The sequence below is a fragment of the Corvus kubaryi genome, unplaced genomic scaffold (assembly GCF_017639235.1).
Source record: "Corvus kubaryi isolate FWS band 111438036 unplaced genomic scaffold, C.kubaryi_AGA036_p1.0 130, whole genome shotgun sequence".
Lineage (NCBI taxonomy): Eukaryota > Metazoa > Chordata > Aves > Passeriformes > Corvidae > Corvus > Corvus kubaryi.
In genome coordinates this window covers 4,274,916-4,301,278 of record NW_024580665.1, presented here as the reverse complement: position 1 = coordinate 4,301,278, position 26,363 = coordinate 4,274,916, and the positions used below count along the sequence as shown (strand labels likewise).

Here is a 26,363-nt window from a genome sequence, read left to right as displayed (position 1 = left end):
TTGTTAAGGTCATTTCAGAAGTAAAATAATGTAGTTTAATGAAATCCTTAGATTTAATGAAAGATCTGTTAATTTAATTAATATTGTCACAGAACCTAATTTTAGGGAGCCTCTGGCCACTTACACAACTGGTCAGAAAGTTTATATCTACAAGTACTGCTTATATAGGATACAGTATTTCATGCTCTAAAACCCCATGGAAATATTTGTATTGGCAGAGATTGTTTTTTGCCTAAGTCTCTCTCCTTGTCTTGCTTTCCTCTCCCAATAGCAACAATTTAAATAGATTCCTATCCACGTGGGAGGCTGAAGCAGCGATTGCGTGGTCCCTTTTCAGCTCCAGGGGATACCTGTAGGCAGTCATTTCCCTAATAAATGGTAATAGGCGAGACTGAACTCCAGCTCCATCTGCACAAGATTGGTTTGTTTTTCTAAACTGCACAGACAGATGTTGTTCTTGTACAGAATGTTGCCTGTAGTATATCAGTATTTTTAGTTTGAGAAGCAGGCCCGAGGCTGTGTAGGAAGGTGTGTGCTGCTCCTGGTAGCAGGGCAGTTATGCCTTCCACAGACCCAGCCCTTACCCTCCCATCTTGGAGTGGGCTGTTTTGGGAGACCTCACAGAAGTTTGCATCAGTTGAACACCAGTCTCTTGAGGAAGTCAAAATGAATTCCACACTGTGCCCATGCCCCTCTTAGTGTGGATCATTTTTACTTCGCTTGTGTGTGGCTTCCATTTATTTAACTCAAGCCTGGTTTTGATTTAACTGAAGTTGAACAATGAAAAGCTGTTTGTCCGGCTCAGCTATGCAGTTGGAATTCATGCTCCACAGGATGCTATGAAATTTTCCCCTGCTGTTCATCCCTTTTTTCTACAGACATGGGCATAAAAGTCCATTAAAATGGTTAATGGGGAACATCCAGAGCAGTGGAGCAACTTGAATGTTGCATCATACTTAATACATCACTAGTGCTCCTGGTTAGTTGCTCATGAATATTACGTGGTCACTATTATGCAAAACACTTGTGTAGCATTTAGAATCTCATATTCTGCAGGATTTAAAGCTCTGCAAACCCTGGAAATATTTCATCTTAGTAGTCGGGCAACTGAATATAGACAGTTATAAAATCACCAGCAACAGAAACTTACTGGTTTGGGGATAAACTCTCTAGGCTTTTTTCAGCTTCTAACACAATTTCATTTTACTTTCAGGCCCTTTGGGTTCATAATTATATCTTCTGAGTATACAGATTTGATCTCTCTAGTGATTATATATATCCATGCAATGAAAGTTGGTGTTTAGGAGTGTTTGGTAATGAAATAATATGTTAAAATTTGCAGTGAATTAAATTTGTTAGTTACAAAGTTAAATTTTTCCTATTTATGAACAATGTTAGATTCATAGGGAAAAATGGTTGTGACCCTGACCAGCTGCAAGTGATTCTTCCTCCCATATCTCCTGCTTATATCATATATAAAGAATGAAAATACTAAAAATTGAAGTCTTAATATAAGCAAATATGTTAATTGACGAAGTGGTAGAGCTTTGTAAATATTCCTTATTTGCTTTTTGACTGCCCTGCAGTTATGGTAAAATAAGTAAGTTGTCACTGGAGAAACTGTTACAGCTTTTTTCGATTAATTTTGTGTCCACAAGGATGTGCCATACCGAACAACGTGGTACCCTTTTAAGCATCAACTCTTCGTTTTCACATACAGTGCTGGGACCTTTGGCTTCAAATGGGAAAATCATCTTGGTTATGTGGGCATAAAAATGTCCATCTACTAATGCTTTGTGTTTGTGCACAGAATCCAAAAGTAACTGAAAACTTCTGGCAATGGAATATCTTTTATGGCCTGATCGCAGTGCAGGTACTCTCCACAGAATTATTGTAACCTGAAAACAGGGGACCTTAAACAATGCCCTGGAAAGGTGTCCAGCCTCTTTGGTTTTTTTCTAATGTTTTTGGCATTTTGATTTTTATCTGCATCCAGCTCCTTGGTATTAGTAATCTTGGTTTCCATGCTGGCATTTTGTCACCTTACAGTTCTTAGTAGCACAGAAATAGGAGTTTGAGGCTGGGTACTCTGGAATATTTCTGTTTCCTCCTCATATGCGAGCAGAAATTTTGAAGGCTCCAGGCTCGAGTCCATAGTGTGACAAATCTTTGATCATTCAGTTGTTGCTTTGAACAAAATTAATGCTCTTAATTGAAGCCTCATTAGATTTGGCAGCTGTTTTGCCTGCAAATTATAGCTGGTGACCAGGTGATTTTATCAGCAACAACATTGGTGACAGTGTCAGAGGAGACAGAACAACTTTAGCCCCTCAGCTGGATTTCCTCCAGCCCAGGAATGAAGCTCCATGGTGGGGAGCAGAGGAACATCCTGTGTACCTGTGCTGCTGCTGAGCTTACGCGGCTGTAAGTGAACACCTCTCAAAAAGATGACACCCACTGCAGTGCCACCTCCTGAAACTCTGTGTGAAATGCTGTTAACCACTGAAAGGTTCATGTTTTGGGTTTCACCATGTCAGAAAGCTGTTGGATCTTTTCTCTGGTAATGTACTAATGAAGCTGCCAATCTCTTGCAGGTGGGTGTACATGGCATTAGAATAGAATTCATCAACGAGAAAGGATCAAAGCGCACGGCCACCTACCTACCGGAGGTTGCGAAGGAGCAAGGTCATTGTTGCACTTTATTTCATATGATCTGGTGAAGAATTTAAACATACCTATAAATCTAAAATGCAATATTTGACCTTGCACTGATGTCAGATGATGGAGCAATATTTAATTGTAAGAAGACTCTTATATAAATGCCAATTACATGCCTGTGTCAGTCTCCTAGAGGGATTCAGTAAACCGTAGCTGTTTTTTAAGACAGTCACAAATGCAGCATAGCTGTAGGAAAATAGAATGTGGAGGGGTGGTACAGTGCTGTCAGCCAGGCTAACAGTTATTAAAAGCTGCCAGTTTTTGTGTGGCTCTTAGGCTGGGATATAAGGGGGATGCAGAAGCTCTGTTAAGCGTTGGGCAATTATCCTAACCACGATTTATTCCTGAATTCCCAGTGATCAAGTTGTTTTGCAGTTAGGTACTTTCTGCTAGTACTCAATTCCTTTTACAAACACTGACTTCCCATGGGTTTTTAATGAATGGAAGGAAATTATTTTCAGTATGAAAGGACACAATAATGTTGTTAAAGTCCTTTTTAATAGGGGCACAGACTTAAGTTGGTGAATTTAAAAAATTAGAGTCAATTTTGTTGAACAGTCATCTTTTGCTGACTCCGAGCACTCACTGTGTTTTTTATTTCCAAGGTTGATAGTGTGTCTCAGTCTGTCTCAATCTTTGACAGTTTTCTTTGCTGCTGCTTTTTTTTTTTTTTGCATTTTTATGTGTGTTTGTTGACAAAGGGTTCAGCTGATACCTTTACTGAGGATCCTTTTTAATTGATAATTCTGTTTCCAAATAGTTGCTTTAAAGTCTAGAGGCATTCCAAGCTTTTTTTAAAATTCAGGAATTGTGGAGGGAATGTGTCTAAATTTCTGAATAATTTTAGTAGACCATGAATTGCAGTCAGATTCTTTAAAGTCTCCAGAACTATTCATTTGTATTTTGTATATGCCCAAACCTACTGTGGTTTTTTCCGGTTTTTTAATGTAACAATGTGACTAATTATTGCATCTTTAGGAAATAACATGTCTAACAGCTATTTAAAGTATGAGAGTTTTTAAACAAATAGGAGTTTTGGAAAGCATGAAGATTTTATTGAGAGCAGTAATGAATCTGTATTTTTAATCCATTGCTTCTTTCATTATCCAGACACCTGTAATATCTAGTCCTTCTAAAATTAGCCATATCTCTGTAAAGTTAAGCAATATTTATGAAGAAGTCTGATTTCAAGTTCTCTGCACATGTTCACTAATAATTATTTTAAATGTTATACAGAAATTTAGTTTTCCATATTGTCATAATCATTTATAATGTCTTAAGTGGCTGTGATACATGATCATACCTGAATGTTTTGGAAAAGTTTCGTTTAGTATCTCATGCCCAGTCTTGGACACCTGGGTACAGTGGGTTTGCTTTTAATATATTTCAACTAAGAGATGAAAAATACACGTTGTTTGTAGCGTGAACTGAGAATGTAAAGAAATCCTACGTGTGGTACTTCCTTCAGCTGTTCTGAAGTAGGGAGGAATGTTTTGGTTTATCCCGAGCGCCAGCAGAGCTCTTGCGCTCTCAGCAGCACCACACACTGTACTGTGCTTTTGCAACATCTGTTCCTATTGCTGTGTTTCTCACTAATTTGTGCTACTGTAAAATTCAACAGGATGGGACCACATTCAAACCATAGATTCCTTGTTGAGGAAAGGAGGCTACAAAGCTCCGATTACTAATGAATTCAGGAAAACAATAAAGCTAACCAGGTATGCACCGGGATACCGCACATAGCCCTGTTGTAATGCTGGGAGGTGCTCCTTCCTGGTAAGTGCTCCTGCAGATGGTAACAGTAAACTCTCCTGGATATATCATTAATGATTCCTTTGTTTCCACAAGAGCAGTACAGACTTAGGAGAAGCCTTGCAGAGGGATTAGTGGCACTAAGCAAGGAGTAAGAGCTGGCTGCTCAATACCAGGGCACGATGCATCAGTGTACCTGCATATTGGGGTTGATAACTCTGCACGTTCTCAGCAGTGTTTTTAGCTCTGGCTTCTCACAGAGTATTCCTTGGCTGTAGTGGGTGTTCAGGGCTGTAGCTAACAGGGATTACTTGCTCTTGTCAGATTTATTTGGGCAGATGGTGCATGGTGGGGCTGCCGCTGTACGTCATGGAGGCCCTCAGATCCCTAATCCGCTGGATCCTCAGACAAACGTTTGGGTTATGCCATGTGGAGTGCAGGTTTCTATAATCTTAAGGTGTGAGACATCAGGCTATGCACTGCTTTGACAGCCAGTCTACTAGTGAAACTGTATCAGGGTATTCCCAAGAGTGGGGACAAGAATTTAATATTTTATTTCATACTAGTTTAGTTTGGTTTTGCTAATTTAATAAAACGTGTTCTTGAGGGCTCCTTAGTGTGTGGCAGCCAAAGTATTTCAGAATTAGCAGCACATAATACTCTGCACATAATATTGTAGTTAAGTGGTGATGGGTAGAGGAGTGAATGTCTGTCAGAATGGCTCTAAAGCTATTTATTTGTATAAGCCTTCAGTGTAAAATGACTGCTGAGCTCCACTTATTCGGTCATGCGTGGAGAAATAGGATTTTTTAAAATCTTATGTTATAGGGAAGTTTTGACCATTTGTCTTCTTCAGGGAGATAGAGACTTTGGGTCTCAATGAGTGTTTGGGATTCTGGATTCTTATAGAAACTCAACTACTGTGGAATGGCATGGAGCACAAAACAAAACACCCCCAAAGTTCACCCCCACACCCCCCAAAAATCCCGTAAAAAGCCATGTGTTTAGTGTAATTAAGCAAAATCAGTTGCCTGATAAGTGAAATGAACAAACAATAATTTTTCTAATGTTCAGAAAAAGGGTTTTTTTGACTGCCTATTTTACTTGCTTAAAATCTCAGGTTCTGCTGACAGATTAGAGACAGTATTATTGAAATACTAATTGCTTCCTAGTATTAGACAACCTGTTTTAGAACCCCATTTTAGTAATTTATTGTCATACACAAAAATATCTGTTGGAGTGAATAAGGCTTTTAACTTCTTTTTCAAGTCTTCTGAATTAAAGTAAACATCCTGTGTGTGAAGAAAGCTTTAGGCTGATCACAATGAGTCTGTCACTCCCTTCAGGTTCACCCCCAGCAGTTCTGGCCATGTTTTGAAAGAGAGAACTAAACAATAGTGGCACTGAGGGACTCGTAGCAGTCAGAGGAGTCTGGAATGCAGAGGGTCAGCAGCTGGGGGTTCTCTCCCATCTGCAGAGCTGTGCAGGGGCTGTGCAGCCCCCCCCCAGTCGTGCTCAGCCAACCTGAGAGCCCCTGGCTGGTTGCATAGGGTGGGAATTCCATTTGCTGAGTGCCACATACCATCCCCATGGATTCCAGAAGAGCTGCTGCTCTCTCAGCAAGGCCCAGCAGGCACTGGTTCCTCATGTCCCTTGTTGTCAGACAATACTGATGCAGATGTATTCAGAATATTTGTTGTCAGGGCCTGGATTCTGCCTTTAGTAACACTGAGCTGGCCGATGTCCTTGTAGGACCACTCTTCATTATTTTTCAACTGACTTGGGAGTCAGGAGAGGTCCCAGTCGAGTGGAAGCTGGCAAATGTTCCATTTGTAAGAAGGAAGATCCTTGTTACTACAGGCCTGCCAGTCTCACTTCAGTGCCTGCAAAATTAGTTTGGTGCCTCTCTCTAAGGAGGACATCAAACTATAGAGTGTGACAAGAGGAAAATGACCAGAATGGTGAAAGCCTCAAGGGCAAGACTCAGGAGGAGTAGCTGAGGTCACTTGTTCTGTTCAGTTTGGAGAGGGCTGAGAAAGGCCTCATTGGGGTCTACAGCTTCCTCGTGAGGCGGGGGTGGAAGTGAGCTGCTGATCTCTTTCAGGTGGCCAGCAATAGAACACAAGGAAAGGGAATGAAACTGCCTCAGGGGAAGTTCAGACTGGGCATTAGGAAAATATTCTTTACTGAGAGGGTAGTCAGGCACTGGAACAAGCTGTCCAGGGTTATGGCATCAAGCCTGTTGGAGGCCAAGGGGTGTCTGAACAATGCTTTTAGCCATATGGTTTAGTTTTAGGTAGTTCCGTGAGGAGTAGGGAGTTGGACTTGATGATCCTGATGGGTCCCTTCCAACTGGAGATATTCTGTGATTCTAGTCTAAAAAGAATGTAACTACATTTAATGTAGCTGGGGTAATTTTAAAAGCAGAATTTGGCAGACAGTTGATACTGATTGTTTAAAAACAGCTCAGAAATCTGTAGTGCTTGTTTACAGTTTTTCCTCCTAGGTTTTTGTAGAGAGTTGGCTGAAGATACAGGACATTCTCTATTCCCTCTACTTCAACCAACATAGTAGGCAACCATTTTTAACAGTTCTAGTTGCTTGAAGTATTTTTCCTAAGCAGTTATGTTGTGATTTGCCGTATGATCCAGGAAATGACCCTGACAGTTGTGGCAGTTCCCTTGTGCAGCTGAAGTCAGTCTTACTCCCAGCATCAGAAGTACAGAGCTCTTATCACTAAACAAACCACCAGTGCAGCATTTCTGTGATACTTGCAGCTTCCTGGTAACAGTTCCTGAATTGGCCTCTCTGCTCTTTGCCAGGTACCGCAGTGAGAAGATGACGATGAGCTACACAGAGTACCTTGCCCATCGTCAGCACCATCACTTCCAGAATGGTATTGGGCACCCCCTTCCACCATACAACCATTATTCCTGACACTGAGCCGCATGACCAGTCACTGGACCTCTCTGCAGACCTCTTCCCAGGAGACCCTGCCCCTTCTTGGTCTAGCTATCTCTATTACTGTACCATTTTATGATGATAGTTTCCGTTGCCATGTTGAGGCTCCTTCGTTGGTTCAGCTCATCGTGGCAACGGGAGGGAAAACTGCATTACTACAAAGAACCCATACTTTTTTATTATTGATTCACTGCAGATTTTTTTGCAGCATATACCCTTGGGTTTTATATGAAAATCTAAATTTCTACTTCATTAACATTGAATTATATCAATCAAGGCTTTCTGTGACTGTGGATGGAAGGAAGAGTTTAAGGAATGCAGTTAGGGATGCTTTGCTTAGCAAAAAGGCATTCATGGCTTTTGCGTTAATAGGTGTGACAGGGAATGAAACATATCAGATTCAGGTATTAAAGTAGACAATGAATTGCATTTTCATAACGTTCTTAATGACATTGTGTGTACAATATCTCACCCTCACAGTAAAGATTCCATGTGGCTCTATACAGGATCTCCAGATCCAGCACAAACAGCCGGGACACCAAGGCTGACATACAGAATGTTTTTTTGGGATGAAGAGAAGCAACTCATGTACAGCGAGAGGTGATGTTAACATGGCAGCATCTTTAGAATCAAGTGGCCTAAATTACAGGGCACAATCCAATCCAGGACCCCTTTGTGTCCCATCCTGTGCTGGGAATCACGGGCAGCCCAGCCCTGTCAGGAGTAGTCACAAGAATGCATTTGTAATGAGACGATGCCTTTCTGATGACTCAAATTAGGAGTGACATTTGTGTCCTAAAAACAGATTGGTGAGTAGCAGATGTCATATTAGGAAGAAAATGGATTTAGATTTTAGTGCCTTTGACTATAACGTAATTATATACTTATATATAAAATTCATAGAAAACATATATTCCAGACGTTCTAGCAAACCCTGTTGAGGCTGCTCTGGCATCAGGGTTTTGGACACTTTCTTTTTTTCTTTAAAGTGAGATTTATTTTCTATTATTATTATTATTAGCAAACTTATTTTGGAAAAGAGAAATCCCTGTTTTGTTCTTTCATCTGCTCTTGAACTAACTGAGATTTATCAAGTCATGAATAGTTGGATCGAGTTAACTTTTGTTTAATAGAAGAAAAAGACTCTTGTGAGAGAGCCAGGACAAATATGCCATAATGTTACATGTTTTCATCTATTGCAGGAATAGTGCTTGAGAGCTGTAAGTACTGTGTAATAATTCTGATACTCCTCCACATGGTAGAAGAAAGAAAACCAATTGGAACTTTTTCCTGCTGTAAAAATAGGATTTAGTAAAAGGTATGTGTGGTCTATTTGCAAGGCCAGTTGATGGCAGGAGCTCACTCCTCCCTCCTGTGCCTGCAGAACTCCCACTGCTGCCTGTTGCAGCACAGACTGCCTGTTACAGCAAAGACCTTCCCAATCTGTGTGAGTAAACCACAGTAAGCAGAAATTCCAGTTATTTTGAATAATGAATGTTTGTAAATACATAGACATATAAAAATCAAATAGATAAAATTCAGTTGTTTAAAAAAAAATCAGATTAACCATAAAAATGTTTCAATAGGGTTTCAAAACCAGGTAAGGATAAATTATGCTCATCCCTTACGTAAGGTTAGGTCTGCCACTTAATTTCTATGGAGGTTCTTGTAGAAGGTCTTTGGTATTCCTTCATCCACAGCATGTATGTCCAAATATTACCATTTTCAGTTGCGATGCCTTAATTTTTAAGCAGAGGGCCTGAAATTTCAGGAGCCAAGAGATGCCAGCCAGAAGCTGCAAAAATGAGTAGATGTTTATACAGAGGCTATTTTGGATGATACTGTTATCTTGTTTCTACTTGGGGAACACTTTTAGATTAATAGTCTTCAAGTGGAAATGTGAACAAGTGGCTGGCTACCTGATAGAGTTGTGTTGGTTTTTTTCTTGCCCTTATAGGGAACCTGAGCACAAACTGAATCATTCTGCTGCAAAAAAAAGTCATCCAACCCCATCTTTATCTGTCATCTCGTTACAGCTCGCTCGTGCTTCTGCATGAGCTCATTGTTAGAAGTTTTTTAAAAAGATCTATTATATATAAAAATATATATGTATTGAAAGGTGCTAATCAACCTCAAGAAGGTCACGTGACTGGTCATGCGGATCTAAAATCATATCAGATTTTTTAAGAAATCTTCGATATATGCAGATGTTATACAGAATTTCTTACCAGTGTAATAATGATATACTGATGAATAAACAATCCTGCAGGATTTTAAGGACAAGGTCAGCAATACTTCCCACCATGGCTTGGGGGAGAAAAGGATAGTTTTGTCTCCTTTTTGTATACAGCATAATGCACAATGCATTTTTGTCTATCTCTTAGTAGCTGTTGCTTAAAAATATAGTTCAAGGGTGTTATACAAACTGTAAAGGTGTGCTTTTGAACCAAGCTCATGCCAGACCCTTCTGGACCAGAGTTTTGTATCACTAATTAAAAAACTGTTACAGAGTCTGTGGTCAATCAGATTGTATGATATTTTTTTAAAGATTGGAATAATCAGTCTACCTACAGTGTTTCTAGGGCACCTACCTCCTCAGCACACTGTGCTGAACTGCTGCAGATTGTTTCTCTGTAATTGTGGGATTCTTTGTACCAAACGTGCAGCTCACTGTGACATGCACTGGCACAGAATAGGTCTGTTTGCTTAAAGCTGATCAGCAATTACTCTCACAAATGTCATTCCCTCATAGTTACATTTAGTACCTTCTAGTTGTATTCTTGGGGTTAGCTACAGATTTGTTTTTCATTTGGGGTACTTTATAGAAATTAAGGTACAACCAAGTAGCTTATTTCACTGTTTGTTAAGTTGCTGATTTTTTTTTTATGAGCACTACTCAGTTTGCCTTATTCCATTGAAGAGATTGTTGGGGTGGTTTTTTTCATTCTCTTGCTTAACGTTCCTAAAAACTCTGTTCTGTAAACTGAGCTAAGACAACCAAACCGTAGACTTGACATGAAGCTGTTACTTGGTGATGCTTCAAGTGTCCTTCCTGCTGCCATCCCAACGGATGCTGCTCCGGCAGGGGGGGACGCTCGGTCCTGACCTCAGCCCCACTCTGGAACCAAGGTGGGCACAGCCCTGGCACACCTGGAGTTTGTATATGGACCTCTACTTGTCTTCAACTGTGCGGGTTTTTAAAACTGTTGTCTGGAGTAGGTTACATCTCTTATGTGTGTTAGATCGAACCAAAGAAGCCTCCAGCCATGCCCAAATGCTGCTCCTAAAGCCTGCCTTCCAGTCCTTACAAAATCCCTGCAGGATTAAATGTGTTAACTTTTTTATTTTTGTACAGTTTCTAACTGATTTTTGCTAGTGATGTTAATTGAATTAAGTTTATTTGGGGAGTCTGAGTATCTCCTCCATTTAAATAAACTGGTGACTTTCCTTTTATGTTAAAAAAAAAAAAAAAATTAAAAAAAATAAAAGAGAAACCCAAAGTGTGCCTCTCAGATTTAAGGGTTTCTGGTTACATTTATTCTTAAGACCAGCAATGATTCTTTATATACAAAGATATGTTTTCCTCATTTTTTATTACTGTTGAAGAAAAAAATAAAAAAGAAAAACCTCTTTCTTTGCTCTGGACCCAGTAATTGCGCTGGTACATAAACGCACTGAGAAAACAAACTTTTGTTTGAAACTTTTGTAACAACTTATGACTGTTTTTGTATATCAAAGTTGATTCTTTTCAAGATATTTGGATCTAGTTTCTAAGTTATTTTAGTGTTTTATATGTTACAAAAAAAAAACAAACAAACTTACTTTAAATTGTTCACCAGCATCTTGAGTTATCTTCAATGCCATGGTGATACACAGTGGGCTTAGAGCTACCTGGAGTAGCTTGTAAGGCCTCGGTCTTTTCCTTCCTTCCTTAGCAACTCAATTGATTACAATAATATCACAGATTACCTGAACCCCCTTCCTTTACAACTAGATCCTTCTTCCTTCCACATTTAATTGCTATTAGTGTGAAGAAACTGTTGAAATGGGCATTTTAATATAAGTACGGCTTAAAAAGAGAAAAATGAGGAAAAAGAAAAAAAAATGCTAGAAGGTTATCTGTGGGTCTGTGAGATATGGCTGTGGAAAGATATTGTAGTAGTTTTAACACTATTGTTATTACCTTTTAAATCATTTACCCAATAAAATAAGGAAAAAGAATCACCATTTCTTTTGATGTTTCTCTGTTTAATTGTGTGGCTTGGTCAATGTTTTTATTGAAGCATTTATACCTGGTGCTAGTGTCAAAGGCTAATGGTGTGTTAGAAATCTTTTCCTGGGATTAACTGTCTTTGTGTCTAGTGTAGGAACAAACTGGGGACAGGTACATGCAGCTTTCACTGAACGCTCCCAGTTAAATCACCATTTATATCAGCTACATCAGTTATTTATCAGTATTTGTATCAATTGCCAGTTCCGTTTTATACTTTTTATGTCGAACTTTACACATGGAATTCTGTCCAGGCCTGAGCACCCTCCTGTGAGAGGTGGTTTCAATCTTTTGAAGCAAAACTTCTTTGCAGAATGAGTTATCCTGGTGTCAGCAACACAGCACCTGTACCACTTACAGCCAGATTGTTCAACAGAACATTGTGCCATTGTGTGTTGAAGAATCTCTAGCAAAGCAACAGTGCAGCTGATGACAATAGCAAGTTAGAGAACTCTGGTCCCTCAGCCAATTTCTTGGTGCACTAAGTCTGAGTTAAAGGGAGCATATTTCCTCTGTAAGAAATTCCTGAGACAAAGCATTCCATCTCCCTGGAACTCAGCTCTGAGTTTAGAAGGGGTTTTTTTGCCTCATGCTGAATTAATAGCTCTGCTGGCTGTAGATGCAAAGTCTTTGAAAACAGAGCAATAGAATCCATGTAACCTTTGGATGTTGAAGTCTGATAAAGCCATTACTCCACTTGCTCTGAAGCTTTGATTTAGGAGATTACCAAACGTCTGAAGGGAAACCTTCAGGTTGGGTAAATACTAAACCAGTGATGGAAGCTGGGTCTCAGATTTGGTATCATTAGTCTGAACTGTGTAAAACCTACACTAAACCTAATCTAAAACCCTGAGGCCACTGAAAGGCAGAGCTAGTTACAACTTCCTACAATGAGTTTCCCACTCTTAGCACTGCTTTAGCCAGCTCTTCAGTTCCCATGCTGTAAAAATCAAACCAAGCCAGTAGCATTAAGGGTGTTTCAGATGTAGAAACTTTCTTATTCTTACATATTTGTTGGTATTAAACAATGAAAGGCTGATTTCCAATTAGTTATAGAGAGCTGCTGAAAATAATCAGCAGTGCCTGCAAAGGGAAATTGCTTGCTTGGTTCAGCTCAGGCTCCCATACAGCACTTCATGCTGGATTTCTACTTAAGCTGTTTCATCAGTCTTTATACTCTTCCAGAGAAATTAAGCTGGAGAATTGATTCTTTTCTCCAGCTGCATGAAAAATTGAATCCTCTACAATGGATACATAATAATACAGGTGGGCACATCCAGCATGTTCTTTTTCCAGGAAACAGTATTTGCCAAGAACTGCACACAAGGCAATAACCTGCTTGTCTTGAGATGTACTGGGTCACAAGAATACATTTAACTGGGCTGCAATCATGTTTATTACAGCCAGAAGCATTTGTGAAGTGCATTAAAACTACTTTGCCATCTCCTGTGGTGTGGGGCTGAGTGCAGTCCTGTAGCTGCTACAGCAGCCTTTTGAACAAAGGTGTGAGCTGAAAACTTCTGTGCATGTTCTGCCGTCTTCTGCTGAAGTGCAGTGAAGTGGGAACTACAGGACACTGCCCAAGCTGGCGTAGGCACAGTGAGGAAGTGTGGAGAAAGCATCCTTGGACTGTAACAATTCCCTGTGCTCTGCACCTGAAAGACAAGGACAGGCCCTATTTAAACAGTGATTAAAGGATTTATACCCTACAGTGAGCTCTGCCAAGTAAACTGCTGTTGACTGACAGGTAACAGGCACAAGTCAGACTGAACTGCTTAGAATTCCAGAAATCCCAGTACCCATTGTTCTCCCAGGAACTGCTGTCTGCAAGGTAGACAACATCAGGCTTACAGACTGTTTCAGACAGGAACCTCCATCTTCTTACCTGATACATAATGAGCTAATACTACATGTCTCTGTGATTCTTACCTAGTTATAAAAAGTCCTAAGCAGGACAGACTCAGGTGTGGCACAATTAGAATGATAACAAAACTACCCAGTATCCATTAAAATGCATTTATTGATTTTAATGCAAAGGTTTAACAACTATTGGCCCAATGATCTGGATTTAGGGCACAACAACAAAAAAGCCCATCAGACCAAAATACAAAAACAAGTACACAAATTACCCCATATTTGTAAATGTTACCTCATAATCAAGGTTTAGCACATTAAAAAGTTTACAAAATTTATAACACTTTACAAATTGTTCAGAACTAACAGCATATGTGGCAGTTGAGCCCATCCACATCCATCCTTGCCCTTGCCAAACCATTCTATGCCTGGATGTTGGGAGTAGAGGGTGGAGTAAGCAGCCCTGCAGGTTCCTGCTGCCCCCCTGGTGCTCCAGCCCAGCCTCCTGGCACAGTGTGGTTGGGGAGAGCGGGGTGTGCTCACTGCTCTGCCTGCTGCATCCTCTGCAGCATTGGGATAATGACTCAGGAAATGCAGAAATAATTTTTAAAAGTAAAAAATTGACCCTGAAGAAAAATGAAATTCTTTATAAAACAGCTTGGCTTTGACTAAGTTACACCAAGAGCTGCAAGACAGATTTACAGCAATATCACTTGAAGTGTGAGATCACAAAAGTCAACAGATTTGTTATGAGTCTTGTCACCGTAGAACTTAAAACATCAAAGCTGACCGGTCTGCCTGCAGAAACATCCCACCAGGGCTGACATACACTCTCTTCCTGGGTTTTGGCCTTTTCAGAGCTTTGTTAACTATAAGGATGAATTTCATTCCTAAGGATCACCTAGAATGAAAGAACTGCAACACTGAAGAAAACACCACAAAAAACTCTATTTTCCATTAGCTGTGGATGCATAGAAAACAAATGCTTCTGGTTTAGATGCAAGACTTAGGACATAAAAGTATAGTCAGTTAACAGTTGCAAATAGCCATTTATGAAAAATACAATTGAACTTTACAAAATGATCTCAAATATATGAAATCTCAAAACTCTGTGGTTAGAAACAGAAACCTACAATTAGGTACTCTGTGACCTCAAGGTTTGCAAATGGACTGACTTTTCCTGTCCCCCAAGTTCCCCAAGGCAGCAGCTGCTTGAGCACACATAAGCTTTGCTTATGAGCAGCATCTTTGAACCATAAGAAGCTGAACCAAAACCAGCTCCAGGTGCATGTTTATAGCCTGTGGCTTTTCACTGATTTATAAACACATGGGCAAGAGCTATTCATTTGCACTCTTCAAAAGAAACAAGATGCAAATCCTCCTTTGGTGCTTAAAAGAGGAAGTTAAACAAATAGATACAGCTCAGACACTGTACAGTGTCTGAATCCCTGGAAAAATAGCACTGCAGGGATCCTGGACAGCTGAAGCCATGGCAGAAGGTGGTGGGGGCAGAAATGTTACCTCTGCTTTGGAGGGCTACTTACTCCAAGGCTGCATAAACAAACCCATCAGTAAACAGGTTTATTATAGCTAATAATGTTTCATTTATGGCTACCCTTGGAGGGAAATGCAGCCAGTGGCAGTAGGAGTCATGAATTTCCTTACTCCTTGTTTGTTTCTAAATGCCCACACTACTAACAATTGGAGGGTTCTGTTCAGACCCCTTAACCCATACCAGCATCTCTGAAGGCCAGGCAGTGACACTGCACAAGAAGTTTTTGGGGTATTCTGGCCAGCAAATGAAGCCACTTTGGGATGAAATTTCACACTCTGTAGGTCTGGCTGTGCAGCCCCACTCCTGCTCTGCCCCACAGCTACTGCCACTATTGCTGAAATTCCTGGTGCCATGACAAAGGATTTGGGCACATTTGACCAGGAGGCCCAGGACAACCCTTTCAATTGTGCATTGCACAGCAGCACTGTAAAATCTCATCACCAGGTACTGAGCAACAGCTTCAAGTTATGTGGACATGGATTGTGTGCGTAACACCCCAGGAGAGAATGCAATTGCCTCCCAAGAACAGCAGTAGAGTTTTGTGCTTTCATTTCCAGCATAAATAAGCATAAAGCAACCAAAGGAATCTGTATAGTGTAACTACCTATAAAATAAACCATTCAGGGAAAAGAAAAATCAGCCTCTGCCAGGGGAAACAACAAATAACTGCTATAGAGATGAAGTATTCTTCTCTCCCATTCTTTCCCAGATCCGGCACATGTAACAAGCTCTGGCTGATGCGTATTTCCAGCAGAGACCCAGAGATAGGTGAGGAATGAAGGATGTGAAATTCCATGACAATTGCTTCAAAAGTTTGTTCCTTTTCTGCTCCCATTCTGCCCTGTCCTTCCCCTTTTGTAGAGCCTGTCTCAGCTACGCTCATGCAGTTTTCTGTGGTGGCTCACCATTAACCAACGTGAAGTTCTAAAAGCCTTCAAAGAAGGGCATGGGCAAGGAGGGCGTAAGTCTAAGGAATGGCTGAGAGTGTTTAGCCTGGGGAAAAGGGGGAAAAGGAGGAAAAGGGTGGACCTCGTCACTCTACAACTACCTGAGAGGAGGATGGGGGTCAGCCTTTTCTCCCAAGAAATAAAGCAACATGACAAGGAAAAACAGCCTCAAGTTGCACCAGGGAAGGTTTAAATTGGACATTAGGAAAAATTTCTTCACCAGAAGAGTTGTCAGGCATTGAACAGACTGCCCAGGGAAGTGGTAGAGTCGGCAACCCTGGAGGGATTTCAAAGACTTTGATGTGTGGCACTTGGGCTAAGGGTTAGTGGTGGGCTCAGCAGTGCTGGGTTAATGCTTGGCTTGATGAACTCAGGTTTCTTCCAGCCTAAATAATTCTGTTCTAACTCAGGCAGCCTCACTGACATTGCACAACAACAAAGAAGCAACAGCTTATGTTAAAAAGGTGAAGGTTGCACTGCCTGCTTTCCCACCTGACTCCAGCTGCACCATTTGATTCCTTCACTGCAGCTCCAATGCTTCTAAAATCCTTACTGAGTGCAGTAGTTGGCTACCTCTCTACATTTTTGCTAAATTACCTTGTTCAGTGAGACATTTTTGCAGCTTAAATTGGCATGAAAGATTCAACAAGCTCCAGAACATGCCCACAATAAGGTTTGGAAGGGACAGTACAAGTGCCTCACTGGCTCTGATGAGCAGCTCCATCAGCAAACTCCATGTGGTGAAATTACACCTGGAATTTCTGTGTGACTCAAAACAACTAGAGTAGCAGAAGAGGGGAAAAGCACAGACCAGCCCAGTGACCACCAGGCAGGGAGGGAGGGAGGGCAGGGGCAACCACTCCCAGCAGCTCTGTACCAGGAATCCCTTCCCACTGCCCAGGGATGGCCCTGTGGCAGCTCTGTTCACATTCCTGCTACTGAATTTTAAGTCAGCCAGAAGAGCTCACAAATTCTGCTTACCAAGCAAAGAGCCTGCACTGAGTGAGACACCTGAGCTCATTTCAATGCTCCTGCAGTTTTAATTGACCAGAGGCAGTCAGTGGTGGCAAACAGCAGCTGGTTTATATTTGTTTGCAATGCCCTGAAGCAGATGACTACAGATAGGAAATGCTACAGTTTAAAAAAGAAAAAAATAAAAGGCTGCTACTGAGAGAAGTGTTTCCAGTAACTACAATAGCCTGACAGAAAAAAAGAGGGAAGATGCTTTAAAAAAAAGGAAATCAGAAAAACTAAAAACTAAAAAAAAGAACGAAAAAAACGTAAGAAAGTTAAACAAATAAAGCAAATAATAATGCTAAATAGTATTTGCAAAATTTGTCTAAAATCCTTCTATTGTAATGCTTACTAACACCAGCTGCATATGCCTGAGGGATAGTTTAGGTACATGCTGCAGGTTCTCAAATTGTGAGCATACAGTATATTTTTTTATATATATGTATACACACACATACAGCAAGGCATGGAAGAAAGCCAGAAACCAGTTGTAAATCAGAATATGGGACAATGTATTTATGATTGAGGTGTAGTTTGTTTAATCATATGGAGTAAAAATATTTGAAGTAGCCACTTGTTCTCTCACCACTGAAATTTTTTTCTTTTTTAAGGAAGGAAAAAAAAAGCTTACTTTTGCTTCTTGAGGTATAAACGTCTGTACCTTAACTTCAGCACATTACCTTCAGGTGATCCAGCTGGAGGAGGTATGATGGTTTTGGTTTATCTTACAAGTCACAGCTTTGACAACACAGTGAATCTATAAATTCCAACAAACTTCTGTACAAGAAAAACCTGCAGTCCCAAAACACAACAGTCTGTGTAATGGACTCACAATTCTGGAAGAACACAGTCATGATTTCCCATCTTTCTGCCCAATGGTTTCTCCTCCTGCAAAATTTGAGCAGGTACACGCAGTTGATCATTCTGCCCATCTACATCCTGTTCTCCAAAAGACACATTGATGGGAAGATTTGGTCATACTACTAAACTGGAACATGTTCTTTGCAGTAGAGGCCTGCACTGATTTGATGTTCCTTTTTATACCTGTATTTTAAGATCAGTGCACATGATGTATCAGAGCTGCAGGGAGAGAAGAGTTTCATTTTGTTTCTTCACCAACCAGTCTGGTCTGTGAGGATTAGCATAGAGCAGGAATGTTTCAAAGGCTACTAAGTATAAAAAAAAAACAAACCTGATGTTTACATTGGACTTTGTATCTCCAATCTAAGGTAAGTGAAAAAAACATTTTGTTCAAAGTCAGGACAGAACAGTGGATCCAGTATCTTACGATTTATATATAACATGGTCTTTTGAAATTGTTTCAGCATTATTTTTTTCCTCTCACCAAAATAAAAGCATCTCCAAAGCATCATGATGGGACTTGAAAGATACTTATCCACTGCAGCTTTGAAATGATGTTGTTGATTTAAAAAAAAAAAAATTCTACGTGTTATTGTTCCCCAATGTTTTCAACCAGCTTCAAGAAAATACAGTAGAACCTCACTGTTTTGCACTTCTGACTGGAAGATTAAGTGTGCACCATTTCCTGTGACCATTTTGGAACATTCAGGCTCTAAGAGTTAAGCCAGGATGATGCAGTTCAGCATGTTGGTTCACATCAGTGGAGTGCTACAATTCAGCATTATTTCCTACCCTACAACTGTACTATTCTTTAATGGGAAATGAGTCAAAATGAGGTAGCACTGCCGTTTTCATTGCTGGAATGTGGACAGGTCCTGGCCTAATTTTAAATGGTCACTTAGCAAGATTCTACTGCAATCTATACAAAATGTATAAAACATGAACCTTCCCCAGAATAAGGCCACTAATTTTGCCATTGGCAATAGGCAGTGAGAAACAGCAGGTAAAAAAAACCTCACTTGATTACAGAGGTGTTTTTGAGGCAAAAAACTGTGGGAAGAAGTATAAAGCCATTGTCCTCTCATCCCTCCTCTTTGTTTTCCAGTATATCTCTGCTTCCTGTACAAACAACTCCGTGGGGAGAAATTTCAGTCCATTTTTTTAGCTGGGAGTCTAAGCAAGTCCATGCTCCATTTAAAGGTGGGGACAGCACTGTGGAACAGCAGGATTACGAGCTTCCCATGAGTCATGGTCATGACAGTCTGATGTCCAGAGGCCCAGATTCGATACCAGGGCCCATAAAAAGGATCTGAGACAGCTGGGCACAACATGTTGTTCAAATTCACTTCTGTAACCTGAGGAAGCAACAATAAATTTATCAATTAATAACATTTTTATCTTGCACTGATTCAAACACTTAAAACGGTGAAAATTTAGAGAATTACCATAATAATCAAAAATGTTCAGGTGACACACTTGCTCAACACAAGTAGGGCAGCTTTCAGGAAAAAAAGCAGATCCAAATTCCATTGTGTATTTAATAAATTGATTTATGCAGGTACATAACCAATCTATGAAATATTTTACCAGTACTTCCAAGAGAAAAGATACAAATGCTCGTTAGAACATGCAATTTGCGTACAAGTAGCCTTATCAAAAATTTGCATGCAAGTAGTCTTATCCATGTAGACATGGACACTCAAATGACTCGGTGTTTTTACTTTGAATGTACTTGCAGACTAGCCATTTATTAACCTGTGTTTACTTACCAATCCCAGGATCTGCAAGACGCTAAAATGATACACAAACATAAACCCTGTGGATAAAAGAGCCCACCAGAAATTGCAGAGCGGTTCAGGGGTGTAGATACCTTGAAAAGAAAGGAATCCATTAATGTTCAGCTGCACTGCTGTGCCCATCACACACTCAATGAATAATCCTCTCTCTCCTGCTCTCTGGATGTCAGGCTATCTGGCTTGAGCTGATAACCTCCTCAATGCCATTACAGTAATTAATATTTGAGAGCTTTATTTCTTACCTAAAGCATCCTGATCAGCTTCTTCCCTCCTTCTTGTCCAGCAGTGAAATGTACAATATGTTACCTCACTAAACTTGCCTATTTTTCACCAACATCAATGATTTTTACTTCATTCTTCCTTCTACCACCAAAGTAATGAATACAGTAATGGTGTACAATGAATCTTCAAAAAATCAGGTTATTCATACTTAAATACCTGCTTCTTGCAGGGATTATGATTTCTGCATGCACAGAACTGACTCAGGTAGCAGCAAGTCCTGCACAGCCTATATCAGAGCACAGCTTAATTGTCATTTCCTAATTTTATGGTTGTTTAACAACTATTAAAAAGGAACTTGCACCAGTAATGCCAAGGAACAGAAAAGATGTATGAAGTGGTCAATGCATTAATGACAGGCTGTGCTTTTAAATGAAAGCTGCTGTGAAGATATTTTCAGATATACACTACAAACAGTTTTATAATCAGTAGATATCACAGATACTGTAAAATACTTTTTCCCTTCAAATGAAGTAGCAGATATATTATTCCAACCTTTCTCTTCCCTCTCAAAACCAGGTTTACTGACAAAACACAATGTTCCCTGATCTAGAATGTACCAAGGAAATCAGATTTAATAAAAGTACTTGTAGATACAAGACTGTTTTGGGAATTAAATATTCAAATTTCATATGGTGAGAACAAAACCAGCTTACAGAGTTCTCTAGACTCTTACTAGCAGACATGAAAATTGCACTGTAAGATATGTGGAAAAATATTACTTTCCTTATGACTTTAATAACAGCCTCAGAACACAGGAAAGATGCACAGTGTCATGCTGTTTGGCTGCTGTAAGAGTTTCAGAGGATTATAAAAATACACTGGCAATTTTTATCTGCCTTTATCTGCTCTCTCTGATCCATTAGATATTATTAAATACTGGAACATGTATCCAGTACTTGAAGGACAGCTTAGAGCACAGAGTGCAATACTGATACTAGGCTTGGCTAGCCAGCACACTCAGTAATTACCAGGAAGTAATTAAAGACTTCAGCATACACTGTACAAGGCTACTGGGAACTTAAATAACTCCACATGCAGAGTAGCTATCACAGCACCCACCAGACCACAGCTGCAATGAAAGTGCCTGTGTATGGCATCCTGTGGAGATAAATACAAGTAACTGCTGTGACCACATCACTGTATAACGCTGCATCCCAGCTCAGGTTTAAGGTCTCTAGAGCAATGCTTTCTCAAGTTCTGTGGCCCTTTCAAAATTATTTTCTGCATAATTTCCTTCCATAGTTTGTACCCATCACGCCAATTCAAATTGATTTTACAGTAGCTACCTGAAGTAAGTTCAATTAAATAGCATTTTTTGAATGCTACAAATTCAAAATTACCTACATGCCATTGTCTAAAACTGCACATCCCTGCAGTGCCCAGTCCCAAGGACACAAGCGCTGTGCTGCTGCTGTGCAGGGTAAGACTCTGTGTGTGTGTGAGTGCCAGCAGCACATCTGCACCCCACACCCCTCCTGGCTCTGATGAGGAATGGCAGCGGTGTCATTACCCCAGGTACCTCTGCACACCCTGGTTCAGTGAGCAGCCTGGGACCTGGGGAACCCATGATAAATTTGAGCACAAGAGCTACTTGGAAAGCACAGGGCAGCTTATAAGGTTTCTTATCCAGTGGGAAGGTGAAGGCCAGAAGTGTCTGAACAGCAAATAAAACCAAAGGTAAAAGCAAACTCTACAGGAATCACTTTGAGTTCTACAGGTAAAGGGAAAAAATTCCCAACAGTAATTCTTGGGATGCACTTGGTGAGTGTGAGCCAAGAGCTGGCATCCTATTTAGAAAACAGTACAGAAGTCTTGTACAGAACTCTTAACTTAAATAGCAATGATATTCATTAAACTCCATGGCCTGAAAACATCAAATAGGTGACACCACCTTGAATACAGTTTTTCATTACAGAGAGAAGAGGAGGAAGAATGAGTGTTGGTGTCAGAGTGCAGAGATCAGGGCTCTATTTTTGGCTGCACCAACTTTAGGTGACCTGGTCAAGCTTTACAGAAACTCTTTGTGCCCCCTCCTCCGCTGTAAAGAAAACACTGCTTTGGGCAGCGATCTCACTGCTTGACTTGCAAAATTTATTTATATTGTCCTTGCACTTTTAGGTGCATGTTTAACCTAGATACGAAACACAACATGAAATTTAAATAAGGTATCAAAGCAGCTCCTGGGAACTGGCTGAGCAGTGCTAAACCAAATTAGGTTTCTGCTGGCAGTTGCTTGTGTTATTCCAAAAGTATTTGAAAAAGCCTGGTCAGAGTCTAAAGGGATGAGCACCCAGGAAAGCTAAAATACAGACACCTCCATATCCAGGTGACTTACAGTGCAGGTAGGGTATAAATACCAATATGGGCAAGTGACCCCAACTATGAAATGAGACTGGAGGGAAACAACAGTCATTAAAAGACTAAGGAAATTGCACAAGATGACAACACAAATCCATGGCACAATTTGGCTTTGAACCCAGGTTTCTCATGTCCAGCTTCAATCTAGTCAGGGAATGGTATTTCAGAGCTCCCTTAGGAGAGCTGTTCAGGTTCCCCCAGCAAGGAATTTCACTCTGCTACATCCTCACACTCTGTTGCAAAATCTAAAAAAAATACATCAGCAACTTTCACTCTCTACAGATTTTTGGTCTTGCTTTGTACTAAAAATAGTAGTCTCCTTGTTAGACTCTGCAATTCTGAAAATAACGGTATGATTTTCAGCAGTAGCACTATTTGGACATCAAAGGATAAAAAGGAAACACTGACCTCCACACAAAAACATTTTTGGAGCACTCTATATTCCACAGTGTGCTTTGGGAAACTAATTTTAAATTCATACCTGGGATATTTCCTGTGCGTTTCTCATTAGATAAATATTCACTATAGATTTTATTACTCTACAGCCCTGCTATTCAACAGATGGCTGTTTAATGGAGCAGTGTGGTCTATTTTCCATAATATAGTCTGTTAACAGAAACATACAAACAGGAAAATTGAGCCCCAGCTGAGTGGTTGTTTGAAGGACCTGTGTTGGCTTTGGCAAAAGCTACTTGCTGCCTGCATAGGAAATCAATTTCAATAGGTGGGAGCAGAGAGTTTCACTCTCTATTTATGAAGGATCATGGGCAGTTCTTATACATTAAACACATACAGAAATTTAGTCCAACTGCCAGTCTGGCACTGATCTCATTCCCAAAAACACGCATGCCCCAGACAGCTGGGGCATTCCAAGTTGGGGCCAGCTACGTAGGTTGCATGTTTGCTCCTGTGTTGAAACAGCATGGAAGGGGATACCTCAGTTTAGATAAAACTTCATTACTTCAATAGAATTGATAGGAAGGATTCCATATAGACTGAAGAGTTTGGGGTCCTTCATCTGCTTCTGTAACAAGATTTTTTTGACCTTGAATATGCCAAGTTGTTCGCTTTGCCATCTAGGAAATGGAAACATGGCTTTAAAAACCTAAAGACCAACAAAGAGATGCCATTTCTTTTATATTGATCCATCCCCACAATGTGCTACTTCAAATGTTCTAATGAACTATTATTTTTACTTACAATTCTCAATACACAGGCTTCTGAAAATTTGAACACAACTTAATAGAAAGCAATACTCCCTTTGTATTTCTGTGAAAGCATAATGCAGGAGAAAATTACTCCTCTGTTTGAATTAGAGAATTAGAATCTAAATATAGTACAAATTTTTAATTTAATACAGTTTAAAATAATCACTTTAATGTCTTGCTTTCATTCCCACTATATTTGCTAGAGCTTTATGAGTTTTCCAGTGCTGCATACTCTCAGTTGTCTTACAATTACAAGTAGACCTGCTTAATCCAAAACTCAGAGCAGCTATTACAATTCTCTCATTTTCAAGCTTACAAAAATGTGAGGGCAAATTTATTATCCTTTTATTTCCCTTGATCAGAGGGTTAATTCCAGTTGAGTGGCCTATTGAGCTAGCCTAGAGACAAAACTTTCTTTCCAGGGGAAAACAGGAAAAAAATGTTCTCAAGAGGATGATCCTGAAATCCATGTTTCCCCTACAGGTGTTCTGACTCCATGTGTAGGTTTCGAACTAGTACCTTATGCCAGGAGGTTTCTGTTTCCCCTCAGTGCCAGCTACTCTCATCAGAACCAGCTCAGACAGAGCTCTTATAGTACCTGCTTCTCAGGAATCATTTTTTTATATTCCATAAAGCAGCAGCAGCAGTTCTTCCTCTACCTTCATACAGTAGCAGGTTCTTCCAGATACTGGCACCTACCCTTCTAAATTTCTCCATCTCCTGGAGAGAGATTTCATTTTTCAAACTAACTGTAATTGCCCAGTGAATAAAGCATAGAGGGCCACAGGACAGAGATGTGTCCCCTCCTCTTCCTCTCTCTTAAATCATCAAACAAGATTATCCGGGACTATTCAAGCTACAAGAGAGGCTGCAGCCTGAGCCTGCAGCTGGAGTGACAGCACACAGAGCTACCCTGCTGCTTAAGGTGCCACAGCACAAGCACAGCTCAACAGCAAACCACACATTTATGTCTAATACATGGCATTCAGCAGGTAGAGAAATCTGGAATAGGAACATGAAACTGCTAGAAGCAGAGTAGGGAAATAACACACGAGAGTCAACAGGTCTCTAAGTAATTCAGTTTCAGCAAAAGAGCTGTACCACACATTATCAAGTATTTCAATGGAGATAGACTAGATTTATGACTACCTAAGTATATCCAAATACGAAGTGATACTTCTCCTGGATTACTACTAAGGGTATATAATAAAGCCTGCTTTGTCACTGCTTTAAAAAGCTAAGTAAAGAATTAACTAAATACAAGTAAGCGTCACAAAGTGGAAGAGTGGTTGACATAGGGTGCAACAGCAAAAAAAAGGTCTTTAAATATGGTAATCCCCTCCTCCAGCCAGCAAGTCCTAGCAGCCAATGGAAAACACAAGTTTAGTGTTTTAATTGCAGTTTCCTAATTTACAACCAAAGGAAAAATGATCCTTTTGTCTGTACTTGGTATCTGTGTTCTGCATCTTCCAACGAGCCCAGGCTGCCCTGAGGTCAGGAACGCTGCCCTGCGCTGAGGGAGCTGCCTGTGCTCGGCTGCTTCTGTCAGCTGCTGAGGACAACAGAGGCATTCTCCACGAGAAGGGAGAAAAGGAAAATAAAATCAACAGCTTCAACTGACTCTGTGACAATGCCACAGAACTTCTCTTCTGATGCCACTTTGAAGACTCTTAGATCAACAAAGAAAAGGGCTTTAGGACTTGAGTCAGACACTGGCTCTTCATTGCTTCAAAGATACAGCACTTGCCTTCTAAGAAGAAAATTCTGCCTCTACTCCCAGCAAACAACGCATTTCTGTAGGGTGTCCGTGCACTTGGGCGCAGCGGGACAGCGGCAAACCGGCTCTCGGGACTCCCGGGGCCAGGCCCGGGCCCGCCCAGCCGCCGCAAGGCCCTCACGGGAGGGGCCGGGCTCAGCGCCCCCTGCTGCCCGGGCGCGGCGACGGACACCCAGCACCGCTCCCCGCGGCCAGCGGGCCCGGAGCGCATCAGCGCCGGCAGCCGCTCCTACCTACCGCACTTACCAGCCCGAATAAATAGCACTGGGGATAGCAAAACACAGGGCAGGTTATCTCCTGAGCTCCGCTGCTATGGGGCTGCTACATATTCACCCTTATTTCAATCTGCTGTGGAATAATGCAATTTAGAGTATCATTTGATGATTGCACTAAGGAAATAACAATTCTGCCTTGATTAGCTTTCAATATGATTTGAAGTTCTGAAATAAGGTGCACACCTAATCTTGTCAAATCCATCTGAAAACCTAACCAAACAAGCTTAAGACAGTCAGGAACAGAATCATCAGTCTCCAAAGCTGATGTAGTGCGAACTAGATTTTTTTCATTATCTTAAGAATACAGTTTAAGAACTAAGCTGTCCTGACCACCACTGAAGGTCTGTAAGAGTCTCATTTCCTAAGGACAAGAGAAAACAGCGACCTACAAGGTCTAGTTCAACTCCTCCAGGTGTTTCTGGAATGCTGTGTCCTGCCCAGATGCATACTGCAGTTTTGGGAGGCATTCACAGGCGACACAAGGTGAGATTCATCCAGAAAAATGGAAGTGCCAACTGCAGATATACTTTATGTAAGAACTGACTTGAGGTAGGAATCTTGTGTGCTGGCCTGTTACATCCCCACTACATCTACTCTGCATGAGAGCCTCTTAGTGCTGCCAAGAAAGATGGTGTAAAAGCATTTAATTTGTCTAGCGTGGCATATAAGTCTATGTATACATGCATATAAGCACTTGGAAAGAAAATATGTTAAGAAAGGGAAGTATAGAAATTT

General features: G+C 40.6%; 2 protein-coding genes across 3 annotated transcripts in view; one reads left to right on the top strand and one right to left on the bottom strand.

Moving 5' to 3' along the window:
- The window catches only part of AMMECR1 (AMMECR nuclear protein 1), a 99,588-nt gene extending 87,930 nt beyond the window's left edge, over window positions 1-11,658 (top strand). The window contains exons 5-7 of one of the 2 annotated variants that reach the window (XM_042029084.1): window positions 2,595-2,685; window positions 4,340-4,436; window positions 7,293-11,658. In XM_042029084.1, coding sequence (XP_041885018.1) covers window positions 2,595-2,685; window positions 4,340-4,436; window positions 7,293-7,407 — 303 coding nt within the window. In that variant the 3' untranslated portion in view covers window positions 7,408-11,658. Of the gene's footprint in view, window positions 1-2,594; window positions 2,686-4,339; window positions 4,495-7,292 lie in introns of both variants that reach the window. The other variant, XM_042029089.1, reaches the window with a different exon arrangement.
- A 2,045-nt stretch (window positions 11,659-13,703) lies between these two features.
- TMEM164 (transmembrane protein 164) overlaps window positions 13,704-26,363 on the bottom strand; it is a 37,184-nt gene continuing 24,524 nt past the window's right edge. Inside the window, exons 6-7 of the mRNA XM_042029069.1 lie at window positions 19,702-19,802; window positions 13,704-19,287 (exon numbers count right to left, since the gene is read on the bottom strand). Coding sequence (XP_041885003.1) covers window positions 19,081-19,287; window positions 19,702-19,802 — 308 coding nt within the window. The 3' untranslated portion in view covers window positions 13,704-19,080. The remainder of the gene's footprint in view (window positions 19,288-19,701; window positions 19,803-26,363) is intronic.